At 38.4% G+C, this 19,941-nt stretch overlaps 1 protein-coding gene across 1 annotated transcript in view; it reads left to right on the top strand.

Annotated features, from left to right (window-relative positions):
- The window catches only part of dock1 (dedicator of cytokinesis 1), a 708,121-nt gene that overhangs the window by 231,912 nt on the left and 456,268 nt on the right, over window positions 1–19,941 (top strand). The window contains exons 24-25 of the mRNA XM_055150424.1: window positions 884–954; window positions 7,528–7,634. Of these exons, the coding sequence (XP_055006399.1) occupies window positions 884–954; window positions 7,528–7,634 (178 nt within the window). The remainder of the gene's footprint in view (window positions 1–883; window positions 955–7,527; window positions 7,635–19,941) is intronic.

The following is a 19,941-nucleotide window of genomic DNA, read 5'->3' as shown; positions in this document are numbered from 1 at the left end:
TTCAAACTTCAGTCAAAGATTAAAATACCATTACAGAGATGCAGCAGCTTTGTAATTATGATGACCAAAAAAAAAAAAAATGAAAATCATCAACTTGGACACAATAAACATCAGCCAATGGAAAACAGGCTCCTCATTTTCATTGGCTGTTAGGTTGTCAATCAAACTCCCTAGTATAACTGACGTCGGAGCGCAGGATTACGTGGTTTACGCAGCGGTTCTTAGAGGCTTTTTCGAACTGTCGCTTCCTCGCATTTCGCACAAAGTTTGTCGCGACGGCGGACGAGAATCCACGACCGGTTCGCCTCAAAAGAAAGTCCGTTTTTGAGATCGCTGAAAGAAGAAGAGAAGGGGAAAAGGAGCAAAGCCAAACCGAGGTGATTCTTGGAGATCTCGTCCAGCGATGGCGCGACCGAAGCAGACGAAGGTCTAAAAACTGACGCATCGGTCGCTGAATTACTTCTAGACAGGAAACTTCAACAGTAATTCTGAATGCGCACAAGGACTTCGCTGTATTTCTCTTCCCTTGAAAAAATCCTCTATACAACCTTTAAATTATCCACATTACCCACATTCACATTCATAAGACACAATGACCAAGACAGGGAGGCAACGGCGGGCGAATTACACTACGATCTGCCAAGAGATCTTGAAGCGTTGTCCGTTTGTTTCGCTTAATGCGCCTTATGTATGAAAATAGACGAGAGAATTCAACATTATTGACATCGCGCCTTATAATCTGGTGCACTTTATAGTCCGAAAAATACGGTATGAGATTTATAGACAGGCCAGCTTCATTTATTTGATCAAAATCATAAAAATAATTCTTTTAACACTTGACTTTTTAGATCCTTACATAATTTTCTTTCTGTTTATTTTTCAGGGTGCTGCGCTCAAGTATCTACCCACAATTGTGAATGACGTCAAGCTCGTTTTTGATCCCAAAGAGCTCAGGTATGTTTGCATTGAACCAACTCAGACGATACGACTTGAGAACATCCTTGTCGACGATGACTTCAGTTTATTTCTTACATTCTGATCTTCTCACATTTCTTATGCAGCTGAAGGACTTTTTCACTTACATAACGTTATTGTGGCGTTCAGATGCTGCTGGTGTTTTCATGATTTTTCCTTATATTTTTCTATAGAGCTTTTTCACATTTTGCTCAATAGATGGCTGCACTCGAGTAGCTCCGATCGCCATGGAAACCTGTCGTCTTTCTTGGCTAAAGTGCCTAATGGAGTTTAAATAGCTATGATGGCTTTTTAAACTTATATTAATAGCAAAGTGTAAGAAAACTTTTAAATAACACAGCAGGTATGTAGGAGTGTTTGAATCCGAAGGTCAGTGGTGCTAATCCGAGTTTATATCAGCGCGCACTGTTGTTGTGGCTAATCAATACACTTGCGGTTTAAGTGTTTGGCTCAAGGACACAGCAACAATGAGTGTGTGTGAAAAGTGCTATATAAACCTGACTATTTAAATTAGTTTTAAAGGTCCATTTTACGCTATTTTCTTATCTGCTATAGTGTTGTTTCCTCATCACAAACAGATCATTTCATTCATTCATGTTTAACACACAAACTCAGCATATTTAGGCCCCGTCCACACTAGTACGTATTTGAATCGTTTTCGTTGTGGATGCAGTGTTCGTCCACACTAATCCGATTGAAAACGGCTCCATAAACGGAACGATCTGGTGCCGCCAGCTCCCACGAATTCGTCTGAGTACGGATCTGATCTGGCACCGTGTGGACGCCTGAAAACGCCGATATGCTGATGTAGGTCTGTGCACCGCAAAGTAGCTAATTCACCGCCAAAATGATAAGAGGCTAGAAAATATTCATATATACGGTCTGTGTGTTCGACCTGCAGACGTATCATCTCTGAAAAGTTTCACATGAACCATCTCCAACGTGATAGAAGCAACAACAGACTCACCATCAGCAGAACACCCCTCTGTCACAGAAAGAACACTCATATTCCACTGAGTCGTGTCCTTTAGTCCGACAGAAGCTGAACCACATTAGCTGTTTTTTTGAGCGCTCAGTTTAAGTTTTGTTTCTGTAAAACGTAAACAAATATGCTCAAAGCTGTGTGGATAGGGAAGGATGGCGGACACAGAAACAACGTGTCTGGACGCAGATCGGTTCCGATACGGTGATACGCGGATTGATTTCAGTGTAACCGGGGTCTTAGGCTGAGTTCCACCTTGTGATGTCATCCGGTAATACAGGAAGTGCTCCACTGTGTTTTTAAACTCCACCTTCTGAAAGGCTATGCTCTGACTGCAGCCTGAAGTGACCCAGATCCCAGATTTTTTGCGACCTGTATCTGATCTTTTAATGAAAGGCACAGGTCCGATTTGATCAAATGCGACCCAGGAAACTTGGATATGTGCTCCTAAAACCGATACATATCTGATCTTTTGACATGCGACTTCAGTCTGAACGGCCAGGTCACATTCATCCCACCTACACGTCACAAATGTACACAAACGTTCTTCTCCTCATACGGAAATTGTGTATGAATTGCATGTCAGTGAAGCAGTGAAGTACAGAGCAATCCCACCATTCTTGGCTGCATCTCTGCCCCCACACATTTCTTTCTACGGACGTTGCTGCCACTGCCCCACAAAACGCCATGAACGCAAATACACTGTACATGTTCTAGTTCCGGTACAACAGCAACTTTAAAATATCCAGGTTCTCAATGCTCGCGTCCATGTTTAGGCGACTTCTATAAACACTGAGCACGGGACACTTTTGGTCCGTTTAAAGTTCACACTGGAGATCACATACAAGTTGCATTTAACTGGAAATGTGAACCACCTCGCAAAAAAATCTGATTTCCCCCCAAAAATCCAAATTGCGCGTTAAACCCTGCAGTCTGAACGTATCCTTAGACTTAGACAGACTCTGCTGATCCACAAGGGAAATTACTTGGACACAGTAGCTCACATATCACATTATATTACAATCATAAAGAGTAGAAAAATTGTAATAAACTTCTAAGTAAGTAGTAATAAAAAAAAAATGGCAAGAGACTGGTATCAATAAGACATAAATTATATAAATGTATATTGTACAGTAAGTCCAATAGAATAATCTGGATCATTTTAGGCCTGGAATTTCCGATTTCTCTTCGCTTCATGACATCACAAGGTGGAACGCATTATTTTGAGCTTTACAGATGTAGACAAATAATAATAAAGGATCACTCAAACATGTGAATGAAACAAAACACAACTCCAAGTCTGTTTTTGAGGAGGTAACAACATTCTAACCTGACTTGAAAGCTCACAAGAGTCAATTTTGTGTACAGTAAATTAGGATCTTTTTCAGTTTAAGGTCTTGGATCAATTATTAGAGAAGTACCAGACAGGAGACAAATGGATGCAGTAAAAGACTAGACAGGAGAGTTTGTAAAAAATAATCGATAATTCCAAGTTTAAAACTGAAAACAGAATGAACTTTTACCGAACAGAATAAAATAAAATGAGGGAAGAGACAGTAAAACAGTCTAGATGGAGGTAGCTGGTTTAAACCTGTTTTAAAACGGGTCTGACATTTGTGATGAAATGATTTGCCCTTTATTTTCGATCTCATCTTTTATTTGTTCTTCTCAAGGGGCAGACGATAGAAAAACTACAGTACAGTTGGTCCATTTATAATCTGCAGGACTAACCTTGCAGTGTTCTGTAACTCTATTCTCCATAGCTCGGACAAAGCAGATGAATACAGAGCTTTGTGTGCTTCCCATTGGAGATTTCTTTTCTGGAACAATACATCTTGAAATGAGTCTGCCACAGCCTTCAAACAAACTCTTACAGTGAACTTAGGCTGTATACTGCACTATAAAGATGCATTGTGTATCATTTCTGGGGCAGGGTCAAATGCTTTTCTTCATGGAAATGTTATTGCTTTGTCTGGAATGTTTCATGGTACGGTGTTAAACCTTTCGATCTTCACGAAGACCAAACCAGACCAAGTTACAGGTCGGATCTGTGGAACAGCAACCGCCAAATCAAGCGAGACGGGGACGTTCGCTTTCTGAAGCTCTATCAAACACGGAGAAGCGGAAAAGAATTGTCTAAAATGTGTGCGAGATTAGTAGCCAGGTTGGCGCTACCTAGTGCCTCTGCTCAATTTAATTTCTCTCCAGTGACTAGGTCAGGAATCAGAATCCACTACACGATTTGCAAGAAGCCCGGAAGTTGTAGATCATACACCGGCCAATCGCCAAAGAGCTGTGAAGCCATGACGTCAAACTCAAGCGTCTGTCTGGGTCCCTTTTGTGGTTCAGCACAACAGTAAACAAAGCGGTCGAGATGGATGTAGACGAAGACAGATATTCTGTGTTGGCAACGATTCCCGAGATCGAGGATTTAAAGCCGGAACAAAGAGAATGTTTGGTGAATTTTATCAAGGGGAAAGACGTTATTGCCCTTCTTCCTATGGGATTTTGCGCATTACATTCGTCACGACCAAATTGCAGCAATTGACTGAATTTAAAAAGTACCTGCCTACCATCGAGCGAACGAATTCTTATGCTGCGAGGTCAGACAGTTTCCTCAAAGTGAAATCGGATGATGAATCAGGCTACGAGATTAGACCATATCTGCAAATTTAGGCTGCTTAAAATGTTATTATTAATTATTATGAATAAAATATCCAGCACAAATGATGTACGATAGACAAACATGAATCATTTGTATATATTTTTTTTACACTCATATTTAGTTTGCGGGACTGCAGTTTATCATCCCACCCGCCCGCTCCCGCATTGTGCAGTCCTGCTCCTGCCCACGCCTGCAATGAGCTTTCAAAATGTGTCCCGCATCACACTGTTTTGCGCCGGGTCCCACGGGTGCAGGGCTCTACTGTTTAATGCGATCATCATGAAAGAACAATGGCATATCCATGGAAACAAGCAGGGGATGTTTATGAGTTTCTGAGTTATGTTTAGTTTTATTCACACATGTTGAACACACAAACCCTGCATATTTAGGCTGATTTCTTGTCTCAAACAGAAAACGCACTGTTCCCCTTTGTGATGTCATGCGGTAATACAGGAAGTGCTCCAATGTCCAATCCAACTAACACCTTTACTAGAATCATTTGGGTCATTTTAGCTCTGTAATTGACAATCTCTACTAAACAAAAGGTAAAATGTAGATATTGGTTTGAAAACTACCACTTCATGACGTCACAAGATGGAACAGAGCATTTTGAGCTTTGGAGATGTAGACGGACTAATAATAAAGTGTTATTCAAGCATATGTGAATGAAACAAAACACAACTCCAGGTCTGTTTTTGAGGAGGTAACATCGTGACCAAAACCTCTCAAAGAGTAAATTTTGTGTAATATAAGACCTTTAAAAGTTTTATTCTGTCTAAATTTTTACAGAATTTATTGGAATAATACCTGCTGTAAATATAAATAATAGTCTTACAGCAACCGAGAAGCAATTTGTGAAGAAACACTGAAAAATATGTTGGAAAAAAATGACACGTTTTGTTCGGTGTTTCTTTGTTTCAGCGTTTGTAGACATGCCAATTATCTCTAACAAAATTATCAAATACATGAAGTGCTTTTTGAGACAGTAGCTACATGGAGATACACATTGTAATTTTAGTTGTTGTGTTGAAGTAGAGGACGCCCACTCCCACACAGATGTTGTTTGGCTGATTAAACTCCTCTCATTAGACCAGTGGGCGGATCCGGTACTGCATCTGCTACTATCTGCTACTATAAGTGTTTAGTGCAAAATTGGTTGGATATTCATTGATCTTATTAAAGGTACAGTGTGTAACTTTGTGGTTGGGGGTCTGAAATGTTCCACAGTGTGACATTAAACGGCTCTACCTTACATTTATTCAATTACAGGTGGTTTTATAGCTCAAAAATGCCTAGAAAAACAACATTCTGACTGTGAGAGTCGTCGCCTCTCCACAGATCTGACCCATACCTTGGTCTGGTTTGGTTTCCATGAAGATATAAAGGTTTAATGCCATACTGTGGAACATTCCAGACCAAATCAAGAGCATCTCCATGGAGAAAAGCATTTGATGGACAGAAAAGAAAAGTTACACAGTGTAGAGTAGAGTTAGACTTGGCTACTTTATTTTTTATTTCAACATTTTTAAGTAAAAGAACACGAAATCTTATCTCTGTACTTTTAGACAGACTCAGATTCAAAACATGTACATTTAATGAAAATATATACAGAAATTAATTTAATTGATAAATTAAAATAGGTTTACTCCATTAGATGAATTCATTAAAGCAGTGTTTCCGATTTTTTATTTTTTTTCCTGGGGACTCATATTTTAAAAGTCAAAAACCTTCACGACCCAAGTCAATAGACATTTTTCGTAAATCACAAAATAAAGGTGGATTTGACCATTTTTGAACATTAATGAGGATATTTTATTGTTGACTGAGTGATCGTGTCTCTGAACAATTAATTATTACTCAAGATTTACACAATGAAAAACAGTCATTGAAGCAGCAATAAAATAATCCATAAGTCGCCTATTTGGACATTAAATGTAGCCTGTTTCTTTTTCTTTTCAACATTCAATTGAACCAGAAATATTGGAACAAAACAGTCAATAAAATAATTACCAAAAGATTAGAAATTATATAAAACATGTCTTAAAATTTGAACATTTCAAATGAGATAGATGGGCCTGTCTGTGTTTTTGCAGCGGGTTAGGGTTATCGTCATGTCCGAGGTGCAGGAGCAGAGCGCAACACTCAGATAAAAAAAAAAAAAAAATCTTTTGTGACTCACCTGAGGGTCGTGACCCAGTCTTTGGGACACAACGTGCTAAAGGGTCGGTACCAGATTTTCAAATGGTTTTGAGCAAACTTGGTCTTTTCTAAGCAGCTCTTGGGATCAAAACATGTCTGCTGTTTATTGTTTACATCTAATTATAAATCATTGTATTGTCCAAGAATCAGGATGTGCACGGTCAGCATGATAGTTGTTGATAGTATTATTGTGACAGTTGTGAAAAGCGTTTAAAAACTCATTGTGGTCAATTATTGCGATGCTCAGGATGGATAATACCTCCATACCTGAATTCTTCTCTCAAGCAGAAAACGCGCTGTTCCACCTTGTGATGTCATGTGGTAATACAGGAAGTGCTCCACTGTGTTTTTAAACTCCATACACCTTAACTAGAATCATTTGGATTTTGGAACTTCAAATGTAAACGGACTAATAATAAAGGGTTACTCAAACATGTGAATGAAACAAAACACAACTCCAGGTTTGTTTTTGTGGCAGTAACAACATTTTCACATGTCTAAAAGCTCACACGAGTCCATTTTGCGCAATATAGAACCTTTAAATTATAACTTTCACTGTCTAAAAGTAAAACATCTCTTGCAGCTCAGCCTGGTTCTGTGCAGTGACCACATCAGATCACTGTCTCAGACCCACTCACCCGTCCCCCTGTATTGACATTTCTAACCATGATGCTCCTGGTTTTGTGTTTTGTTTTGTTTTTTGCAGTAAGCTCTTCACAGAGTTCATCCTGAAGGTTCCCCTGGGGCGTCTGGTCAAGCAGAAGTTGGACTGTATGATCGACATCGTCCACAGTGACCTATTCTCTAATCATGGTAAGAAAAACATATTATGGATCTTTTTATATAGAAGACAACTGCACTGGTCCCACAAACAAACCCAAATGACCAGAGCCAGGAGAAGGTCAGTGGGCAGGCTGGGTGGAAATGTGGGCAGTGTTAAAGGTGCACTGTGTAACATTTCTTGTTGAGGGTTTGTCACGAGCTTGTCTCCATGGAGATGTTGTTCCTTTGCCTGGACAGAATGGAATTATATTTATGTATCCATGGAGACAAGCAGGTGATGCCAGCAGGCCAAGTAACTGAGTGGGGTCACCTCTCCACAGATCTAACCTGTAAGCATACATGTTTTTCAAGGTATTTTTAGCAATATAAACACTTAAATTAAATCAATTCAAGATATTTTTAATGTCATACTGTGGAATATTCCTGACATCACATTGACATACTGTATATAAGCAGGTGCCAGGCTCCTATCAGAAAAGTTACATGGTGTGCCTTTAACTTGTAGAACTGATATGGTTTTTTGTTTTGTTTTTGTTTTTTTCTCCATATAGCTACAATTTTAGCCTCAGTTTAACTAAAACCAGGGTTCCCACGGTCCTGGAAAGCCTGGAAAATCATGGAAATTTTGTAAATTCAATGAAAGTTTTGGAAAAGTCATGGAATTTTAGTATCTCTTTCACACAACTACAGCTTTTTGCTTTTTGTTAAGTTCTCATTAGACCATTACGATTATTTCTGAACGTCTGCGCCTTTTGTTCAAAAGAGACGACAATAAATGTAAAAAAAAAAAACTATAATATCAAACCATAAGGTGAGTGGAAAGAGTTAACATTTCATATTTAGTCCTAAAAGTCCCATGTAGGCGCTGTAAGGTCATGGAAAATTCACAGAAAAGCTTTGAAATGTTGTCACTGAAAAAGAGTGGGAACCCTGTGAAACCCTCATTTTCACTCCTTGGTTGGATAGTAGTTGGAGTTCTTGCGCCTTCTGCTGGCATTTTGTCCACACTAACACACACAAGGGTTGCTTAAATGTCTTTTACAGGTGGTATATTGTGTCTGGTTTTAAATAGTATTATGCTCATTTAATTCTACATAACTATATCATTGCGCTTCCTTTAAAGTGTTTGTGTTACACTATTTTCTGATCTGTGTTATTATGTTGTTACCTCGAAAAACAGACTTGGATTTGTGTTTTGTTTCATTCGCGTTTAACACTCATACGTGTGAATGTAACAAAACACAACTCCAAGTTTGTATTTGATGAAGTAACGGCTTATAACACGGCCTAAAGCGCCCAAGAATCGCTTTAGTGTAATATAGGACCTTTAAATTTCTAAAGGGCACGTCTCTGCAGCCTGCGGTTTGTGTACTGACGTCCTGCTGTTGTTGTTGACACTTGGACCTCCCTCGTGTTTGGATCAGATTGAGATCAAGTTTCGCTGCGTTTTCGAATACTCAAATTAATGTTGTCAAACGTGGGCGCCCAGATACTAATTGACTGAAACTATATTGAAACTAGATACAAATTTGAACAAGTATTGATACGGAAAAGATTAAACGGGCTGTATATATATTTATTCCAATGTAAATGAATGACGTTCCCCTGTACAGATCAATTATATAAGCATTTCTTAGAGTCAAAATAAGACCTCTGTGTGCATCTTTGGCTGAAGTTCGTAAAGTTGGTGCACTGTTAGCATGCTAGTTGTTGTTAGGAATGCAGAGATATGTTTTTTCCATGATTCAATACATATCTCGATACACGGGGTCACGATATCGATTCAATTTTGATACGTTTTAAGACGCAAAAACAAATCTCATGTGATTTTTTTTTCTGCTAACTTTAATTTATATGTGAAATGTTTTAGTTCACTTGGTTCAATGATTTACACCATTTTTATTCAGTGAAAATAAGAACAGAGTTTTCTCAGGCTGTTTTATATTTTATAACACAGCCAGTCTATTCTTAATATAAAGCGGTAGGGAAGCTCCACTATCAGACTTTTCCTTCTTTGATGATGATTTGATGATTTCTGTTCCTCCTGAGTCTGTTCCTCCTGAGTCTCATGCCTGTGTCTGCGCTGCTCCGCCTCCTCCAGCAGAGACAGTACGTAGCTCCTCCCACTCTGCCCTGCTACAGTCTGTGACACACTGCGCTCTCCCGTCCTCTTTCTGGACACTAAAACTGTGTTATATTATTTAGAAACGTCTCAATGGTTCGTTTTCTGAATAAAACTTATACCTACATATACCTGAGGAAGGCCTGAGGGACCAAAACGTCGAACCAATAAAAGAAAAAGCAAGAGTGAGAGTTTTCTTTAATAACAGCTGAGTGTCTTTCCTCCAACGCACCTGTCGCCCAGTCAGGTGTGCAGAGTCTACACAGAAACTGACTAAATCTTATGAAATAGATCGCGTATATTGTGAATCGCATCGCAAGTGCTGATACGAAATTATAAATTATTATTAAAGCCTTTAACTTCTTAGGTTCTTTTTAAAGACAATGCAGTAAAGTGTATTTACCTTGTAAATCATACATAGGGGGAACAGGCCGGGCATTTCACATCCGAAAAAAGGAACACCAAAAGGAATGCGAAAAGGAAACGTCAGGGAGACTCACCAGAACACAAAAAGACAAAGCAGAACAGGAAAACCTAAAATCCGCCATATCAGACACTGTAAAAGGAACAACCACATTATGGATTGGGACGGGGCTCGGGTCATTGGATCGGAAAACAACAAGTTCAAACGCTGGATCAAGGAGGACGGTGAAATCAGGAAACGAGGCACGGACAGCATTAACCGTGATGACGGAGCGTTCCTCCTTTCACACACCTGGGACACCCTCCTCCAGAGACACCGGGCGACGGGAGGCGTGGTCAGTCTGAGCGACCTGCCAGGTCCATCAGGCTGACCACGCCTACAGGAAGTAACAACAGCTGATATACGACACGTCACCACCAACACCGGTGACAGTTCTGAAGATGGCTTGCAGCAGCAGCCGAAACATGTCAACAAGGTAAATACACTTTACTGCATTGTCTTTAAAAAGAACCTAAGAAGTTAAAGTATATAAGAAGACATAATGAACATCATTGGCTTATTATTAAAGCCGGTGTGAAGCCAAAAAGCGATTCTAAAGTATTTAAATCCAATCCAGTCCAATCCAACTTTAGGGTTAGGGTTAGCACATTTTATAAACAAAACAGTTTCCAAAGTGTTCACATAGCAAAGTAAAACATTTTACTTTAAAAAAAAGTCTCTGGGGGGGCAGAGTGTTCGAGAGTTTGGGCACAGCCTCAGAGAAGTCTTTGTCCCTCCTGGTTTTAAGTCTCGTTTTAGGCACCAGGAGCTGGAGCTGGCCCTCGGACCTCAGAGCGCGTGCGGGGGTGTAAATTTGGCTGAGGTCCGAGATGTATTGTGGGGCCAGTGCATTCAAAGCTTTAAAAACAAATAATAAAATCTTAAAATCAGTTCTAAAATTAAAGGTTGTATAGAGGATATTTTAAGGGAAGAGAAATAATTTTTCAAATGTTGTGCATGTGTGACACCACCTTCCTCCTCCACAGCTCCTCAGTAGAAACATCTCGTCCCGTCTCTTTACTCTAGAAATCACGTTTGTTTACAGCCAGTTCAGAATTACCATTGAAGTTTCCTGTCTAGAAATAATTTAGCGACCGACGCGTCTTCAGTTTTTAGACCCTTCGTCTGCTTCAGTCGCACCATCGCTGGAAGGAATCTCCAAGAATCACCTCAGTTTGTCTTCGCTCCTTTTCTCCTTCTCTTCTTCTTTCAGCGACCTCAAAAAACTGACTTTCTTTGGCGGCGAACCGGTCGTGGATTCTCGTCCACCGTCGCGACAAACTCTGTGCGAATTGCGATGAAGCTACAGTTTGAAAAAGCCTCTAAGAACCGCCCCATACACCACGAAATCCCTGCGCGACAACGAGTCAGTTACGCTAGAAACGTAGGGAGTTTGATTGACGACCTAACAGCCAATAGAAAAAGAGGGAGCCTCGTTTTCTATTAGCTGATGTTTATCTGGCCTCAACACGTCCACAGTTGATGGATTTTCATTCTTTTTTTTTTTGGGTCATCATAATTACAAGGCCGCTGCGTCTCTGTAATGGTATTTTAAACTTTCATTGACAATGTGAAACAAAAAAAAAATCCTCCATACAACCTTTAACAGGAAGCCAGTGCAATGACGCAAAACAAGTTAATATCTTTGTCATTCCTGGGTCAATCAACGTAAAATAAAAAGCGACTGAAAGATAAAACCCTCCTCTGTTAGAATATTTCAGTTGTAAGTCCTTATGGAGTAATTTTCTTGCTGCATCAGAGGAGGACACCGTGATAACTGTTTTCCTTTCAGACCAAAATAAATGTGTATCGAATTGTGAGACCAGTATCGAACTATTCAATATTATATCGATTATTGTTGCATCTCTAGTTGTTATTAGACGTATCATGATGCTCAGAATGCTTTAGGAATGATCAGAACTAGTCAAAAACCACATTCTACTTCAATATTAGACAAATAATTTTTATGCTGTGTTAAAAATTCCTTTCCGTTGCCCAAAATATGATCAAAAGCGATTAGCAATTTACAATACTTACGTAAACAAAAAACTTTTAATGAATTCTGTTCATTAAATTAGACTAGATACTAAACCTTCACATAATTACCGCTTTGAAATGAGTCATACAGCAGCGATAAAAGCTTTTAAAATAATCGTTATTCTTATCCCCAGGTGGTCTATGCAAAAATCTGCCCATCAATCAATGAACCGGTGAAATGTACCTTTAAAAAGACATTAACATATCATAAAAATGTGGAGTCTAAATTAATATGCGTCGCCGTTGCTCTGTGATGGAGCTGTTTGCGTTCCTGTAGGCTGCACAGTCATTAGCATAATAAGAGTTTTTATCATAGCATGTCTTAAACTTTGTCCCCCGTAGCGTTTGTTCGGGGGGAAAAAAATGACTCCGCAGACAGTAATGTGACAGAAATTCTCCATGCTTTTCTGTCTTTTGATTAGAAATTTAATTGTTTGTGTATTTTGAATGGAATTTGTATGCATGATCTGCGCTTGGCTCTGTAGATAAGAAATTATAGTGCGTATGGCAGGTTTTGTAATTATGAGTCGAGCTTTGGTGGGGCAGTAAATATTTATCGTGGTTTTATATCAGTTAAGTGGCAGTTTTTGGAGAGAAAGTTGAAGGAAAGTATAAAAATACAGGAAGTCTCTCTGTGTTGTTAACACTGTAATTCTTTTCTATCCAAATTGCAGCGACAATTTACATCCAACTAAGGCATTTTTTCTGACAGTTTAAACATTGATTTAAAGGTGCACTTAGACAACGTTTCTGGTGGAGGGAATGTTCCACGGTATAACTTTAAACCAGGAGTGTCAAACTCATTTTGTTCCGGGGGCCGTATCCAACCTACTTTGATCCCAAAGTGGCCGGATCAGAAAACTCATGGCATATAAACCCCAAAAATAACAATAAGTTCAAATATTTGTTCAGAGAAACACAAATCTATTACAGAAATCTTTTTTAATTGATGAACTCTTTTTTTTTTGTCACTTAATTTTTATTAAGTATTTTATATAATAACATTCCTATAACAAAACAAAACAGGTACAGTCGGCAAGGAATTTAACACATGTTTAGATGGGGAGAAAATACATATATATAACTATATATACACACACACTTACATAAAAGGAGGGAATATATATATGTACACATATACTTATGATATACACACATAAATGTACACACAACACTCTTACATGTTCCCCTGGAATGCTCTTTTTTGTAAGTACTTAGCTGTGGCAGCCCTATCTATTAACTAAATTAAACACACTGATATTTAGACCATTTAGCCCATCTTGCATAGTAAACATCAGCTTGGAGCCTTAGCATGTATGTCAAACTTTCCATTTTATGAGTCTCTTCAACAATTTTTAACCAGTCTTCTAGTGTAGGTGGATCTGGTTGAAGCCACTTACGTGTAATTGCCTTTTTTGCACAGGCACAAAGGATTTTGAATAAATATCTGACATTGTTTGGTAAATCTGGTACATCTCCAATGTATAGTGTCATCACATTTTGATTAATAGTGAAACCAGTTATTTGTCCAATTGATGAACTCTTTTACAAAATACTATAATATTATGAACAACCTGAAACTTTAAGAAATGCAATTTCAGCACAATGTTTTAACATTAATATGTATTTCATACAATTAGACATGCTTTCTTTTTGCTCCTGAAACTTGGCATCTTTTACCCTGCACAAGTGCATCCATATCAGGCACCAGGCCCGAGCTGCTGTCTTCAGAATGTCATTTAAGAGCTTGTGTGTTTAGCTTTGAGCGCAGCCTTGTTTTATTAATGTTCATTACTGAGAAAACCTGCTCACAAAGGTACTAACTGTAAATCTATTATTTCTAGTTGCATGTCTGCGAGCACATCAGAGGTTTTGACTGTGACTGGTGTGTGAAAAATTGCAAATTCTGTCTTCAAGTATTAAAATATAATTAAAATATAATTAAAATATTTTAGTAGAAAATCAGCTGGGGGCCCTCCCTGCTTTAAACACATCAATCTAGCATTTATTAATTATGTGTGTTTCTATTACTCAAAAATACAATAATTCCTTCTGTGAATAGGGACGACTCTCCACAGATCTGAACTGTAATGTCGCGTAGTCCTGCTCATCTTCCTCCTCATAGATGGTTTTAATCAATACTGTGGAACATTCTAGACAAGGCAAAAGCATCTCCATGGAGACAAGCAGGTAGCGGACCCTCCACACTGCAATAAAACAAAACCTAGTCAATTTAAGTGATTTGAATTACAACATTTTTTTCATGATTTGAGTAAATTTCACTTAATAAGTAAAATGATCTGCCGGTGGAACAAGATTTTAGTAGTTAAATTATGAAAATACATCTTGCTGCACTTAAAATAAGAAAATCAACAAGTTTTTGCACATAAAAGAAGAAATAAACTTGAATGTTGCATGAATTCAGAAAAAAGTAAGAAAAACACGCTTATTCCTTCGGTAGATAATTTTACGTTTCAAGTTGAATCGACTCAAATAAAGTAAAAAGGTTCTTAATTCAAGTCATTTTAACTTAGCTAGATATTGTTTTGTTTAGTTTTTTTTCCAGTGCACCAGAAAAGTTGCGCAGTATGCCTTTAATATTATGGTTGCTAGGTAACGTCATATCTGCTGCTCATGTCCAACCACGAAGTCATATTGTAAACATCACCAGAATTCTTAAATATAATCATGTTAACTATGTTTTAGTGAAATGAAATGAGTAGTCAGAAAAGGTGTGTGTACAATCCCTCAGTCGTCCAGGTAGAATCTATGACAAAATGAGAAATTCAATTTGTCAACTGGACAAAAGTTTATTTTGGTCAATATGTTTTGCTGCTCATCCAAGCTGCTTCTTCAGTTCTGTTCAGACGCTGGTGGACACTTCCTGATATCTGCCTGAAGGGAGGAGCTAACTACACTGAAACTACTTTGAAACTAACACACCTATTTGTTTACAGTTTCTGTTTGTAGCTCGGCCTGTTGAACTTGGACTGAGTGTGGGGTCGTATTAGCAGAATCGTTCAGGGCCATAGGGGGGAGCTTTCTGGCTATTCCCCGTTTCAGTGAGGGACTCAGACACCATCTGCCTCCTATTTACAACTCCATCCTCAAAACCTCAAACAAAACAAACAAAGAGAACAATGGAGATAGCCAGGTTGAGCTCAGAGGTGTGAAAGCTCCATCACGATCCTGAACGATTCTACTAATAAGACCAGACACTCCAAGTTCCAAGAGGCCGAGCTACAAACAGAAACTGTAAACAAGTGTGTGTGTTAGTTTCAGAGTAGTTTCAGTGTAGTTAGCTCCTCCCTTCAGGCAAATATAAGGAAGAGTCCACCAGCGTCTGACCAGAACTGAAGAAGCAGCTTGGATAAACTGCGAAACATCTTCAACCAAATAAACTTTTGTCCAGTTGACAAATTGAATTTCTCCTTTTGTCATACTTTAAGGGTACTTAAAAATATAAAGTATACGTACTTGTGAGTTATAAACTATGTTATAATGCCTCCTCAAAAACATATTCTGAGTTGTGTTTTTTGTTTTCATTCACAAACATTTGAGTAATCCTTTATTATTAGTCTGTCTACATCTCCAAAGCTCAAAATGCTCTGCTCCATCTTGTGAGTAGTTTTCAGGTTAACAGCTACATTTTACCTCTAGTTCAGTACAGATTGACAATCCCAGTGAAGGCGTACGGAGTTTAAAAACACAGTGGAGCACTTTCTGTATTACCACATGACATCACAAGGTGGAACAGAGGGCTTTCGATTTAAGGGAAGAATTCAGCCTAAATATACAGGGTTTGTGTGTTAAATATGTGTGAATGAAACAAAACTCCAGGTCTGTTTGTGATGAGGAAACAACATTATAATTCAGATCACAACATTTTTAAAGCAAGTCATGGGCAAAGTCAGGGAAATGCGAAGATTTTGTTGAAAACCACAATGTCATCACTTCATTTTTGATAACGGAAGAATACAATGGAGCCATAAATCATTTTGTAGATTTTATTTTTATTTTTTTTTTAATAGTTTTGGAAAAGCACAAAAATGCAGTTGATTTTGTGGTTTTGTTAAAGGCTGAAATTGCTGTTGCGGCTCAAATCTGTTAGCCAAACGTCAGGAGTTTTTTTGGAGAGTGTTTTTGGAGCTTGATAGTTCCAGTTGGCTTGGCCCACTCCGAGCATGGCTTCAACTTATGCTTTTTTTGTCCAAAGCCTAATTTAAAAGAAAACTCAACAGAAATCCTTTTCAGAAACAAGTATGGATTTTGATTTGAAGAGACTTGATAACAATGCAATTATATTTGGACATATAGTGACACAGATGCTTTATTAAAGGTCCTATATTGTGCAAAATGGACTCTTATCCATTATATAACATTATACATTAATATCTTAACATCTTAACATTATAACATAGATCAGAAAATAATGTAAACTTTAAATGAACTGTTGCCTGCTTTCTTAGTCTTATGTAAAAACTAAAAACGTGGCCACTTTATGAATAAATAGTATTGAATTGCAGAGACTTGAGTGATTGGACATTTTTTTTAAATCGATTTCTCAGTTTGACCCCATTTAGAAATTCATCTTTGGTTCTGGCTTATTTTATATACCTACAAAACCTTCTCTAAATACAAACTCAGCCTTGAACAAGCACAAAGAGCCCTTGCTTATGATGAACTCTTGGCGCTGGAACCTGGAGGAATATAAAATATATTTCAATTATGAAATGTTTTATTAGAATCTTTTCATTTGGCCAGACACTGCATTATAAATTCCCATCGTTTATGCTGATCCCTGTTTGTGACCAATTTTGAAATAAACACAAATTTGCTGAGTACAACTGTCAAATATTAATGAAATAAACGAAAACATTCATACACAAATTGCATAATGACTTTAAAGATGTACTATGTAACTTTTCTGTTGGGGGGCACCTACTTGTCTCCATGGAGAGGTCATTGCTTTGCCTGGTTAGGTTAGGTTCGGTTGCTTTATTCGTACCCGTAGGTAAATTTGCTTTGCAGATTTAAGAGACAGGTTCCACATTTCACATTTCATTCATCCACAAAACACACATAAAAACACAATAAAGTGTTACAGATGCTCCAGTGCAGAATGGTTTGTTCCATAAACAACCAATTAAAATCATCCAACACACTTGTCTAAAATCACAATAAATAAATCTTAAATATGTTAAAAACACACAATCTTAAATAAATCGATTACAATTTATTCATAAGTATGATAGCAGCCGGAATGAAGCTCCTCTTAAAACGATTCGTTCTAGATCTTGGAACTAAAAACCTGACCAGAGGGATGAAACTTAGTGGATGTTGCACGTCTCCCAAAATACTCTGGGACATTGCCTGAAATGTTCCATAGTGTATTACAGGTTTTGTATTGATAAAATATACCTTGAAAAGCATTATGATTCACTTCAGATTGCCCTGGTGGCATATTTCCAAGCAGAGCCTCTCTACTCATCTGAATTTCCTAAGCACAGATGCTTTGATGTGCCCCAACCCGGGTGGTGGAAATAGAGAACATGGGAGGGGGGGGGAAGGGGAGGGGGGCAAAGACGCCAGTAGTTTTGCGAGGATTCACATGGTGAAAAGCAGTGTACAAAAGCACGTGACTGACAGTCTATTCTAGAAAAGTTACACAGCACACCTTTACAGATTTCTAGTAGAGGGTTCGCCACTTTCTTGTATCCATGGTAGAGGTAAGATCTTAAGACCGAGCCCAAGCCCGAGCCCGACCCAACCCGAAATTCGGGTCGGGTTGGGCCTAAAATGTCAATCATTACTTCGGGTCGGGTCGGGCTTCTCTCTCGCTGACTTTTTTTCAAATAAATATATGTTTATAAAATGTATACTAAAACGATGTGTGGATACTAAACTAAGGAATACTTGTTATAAAATTAATAATATGGATAAAACAGAGAAGTAATGTAATGTAATTGCTATTTAACTACTAAACAGGATCCGCAGAGCCAGAGCTCTGCGCACGTGAACGCCCCCTCTTCATTTAATAATCTTCCCCTCCGCAAGTCTGCATCTATTTTGACCTGGTGTCCCCAATATGGAGGAGCAAGAAGTTAAACTAAAGGCAGGAGAACTGAAAAGACAAACACGCACCGGTAAGAGTGAGGTGTGGAAAAGCTTCAAATTGATTGTTGAAAATGCTACAGAAACTTGCGTTGGCTTCGCTGAATGTCGTCAATGTGGCGCTTTGCTTTCATACGAGAGCAAAAAGACTGGCACCTCGACCTGAGCACTTCCTCCTCCCGAGTCCTCACAAATAAAATATGACATTTCGGGTTTGCTTCGGGCTCGGGCCTGCAAATCAAGTTAATTGGTCGGGCTCGGGTCGGGTCGGGCTGGATTTTTTAGGCTCGATCTCACCTCTAATCCATGGAAATGTTATTGCTTTGTCTAGAATGTTCCACAGTATAGATTAAACACATCCATTTACAGCTCTGGACTACATTACAGTTCAGATCTGTGGAGAGTTGCCTCTATTCACAGAAATATCGTATTTATGAGCTTTAGAAACACATTACAACTCGTAATAAATAAATGCTGGATGTATACTGTATGTTTAAAGGTGCACTGTGCAACTTTTCAGATACAGGGTCCACCACGCCATCATCTCCATGTTACTGGTTTGCCTAGAACAGGGGTTTCGAACCTTTTTCCTCCTGTGAGCTACTTTTTGTAAAACGAAAATGTCAGAGATTTAGAGATCTAGTGGTCAGCCAAAAATAAGGTATAGTTCGATGTCTGTAAAACGTAACCCATTATCCAGTTACCAGTGCACAAAATAAGGCATCAAAATTATACATTTACAGAGGAAATGGGCATTTAATCCATCAAATTTTAGTTATTCAGCGCAATATGTGTATTTCAGAAACCCCTGGGCGAGCTACTGGTAACTTCCAAGCTACAGGTTGGAGATCCCTGGCCTTGAATGTTTCACACTATGCCATAAAATGTAAATATAACTATCTTACATTAAATTAGAGGTATTTTTATTGCTCCAAAATGCCTTAAAACCTGCATTCTCATTGTCAGCGCAGATCTGACCTGTAACTTGGTCTTGTAGCATCTTTTACTTGTTTCTTTGTACACCTTTAAAACCCAACCATGAACATTCCAGGCAAAGCAGTAACATTTCCATGGAGACAAGCAGGTACTGGATCCTCTACTGGAAAAGTTACACAGTGCACCTTGTACATTTTATTCATGACTCAACAGTGATGACGTTTTTTTTTTTTTTTTTTGTTTTTTTTTTGTCTCCAGTGAAGTGAACTCTTTGATCTGCTCTTATCCATATTGTATTCCTGTTTTTTCCACCCTGAAGCTTTACCATTACACTGAGCCCGTAATAGGATTAATAAAAGTATTTACTATCATGTCTCGCAGCGATGTGTAACACGCTAAGACACTTTTGTATTTCCAGTCATTAAAACTCCACTTTACTCTTTACGGTAGTTTTATTACAATCTTAATTTGCCTATTGACGCTAATCCATTTTATTACACAGCTGGTTTCACTTTTATGGGCTATTTGTGAAGCCTAAAAAGTAGTAAAATTATTGCTTAGGGCTTTGAAAAACTCTTTTATTGATACTTTATAGTGACATCATGCTAGGGGTGTTCTACATGTATCTCTATGTACAAAAAACCCCCCACAAAAATCAACAAGCT

Source organism: Boleophthalmus pectinirostris, unplaced genomic scaffold (genome assembly GCF_026225935.1).
Source record: "Boleophthalmus pectinirostris isolate CB_2022bp ecotype Guang Dong unplaced genomic scaffold, ASM2622593v1 HiC_scaffold_14, whole genome shotgun sequence".
NCBI classification, from domain to species: domain Eukaryota; kingdom Metazoa; phylum Chordata; class Actinopteri; order Gobiiformes; family Gobiidae; genus Boleophthalmus; species Boleophthalmus pectinirostris.
Note: the sequence above shows the minus strand (reverse complement) of the source record. Positions and strands in the feature narration are given on the sequence as shown.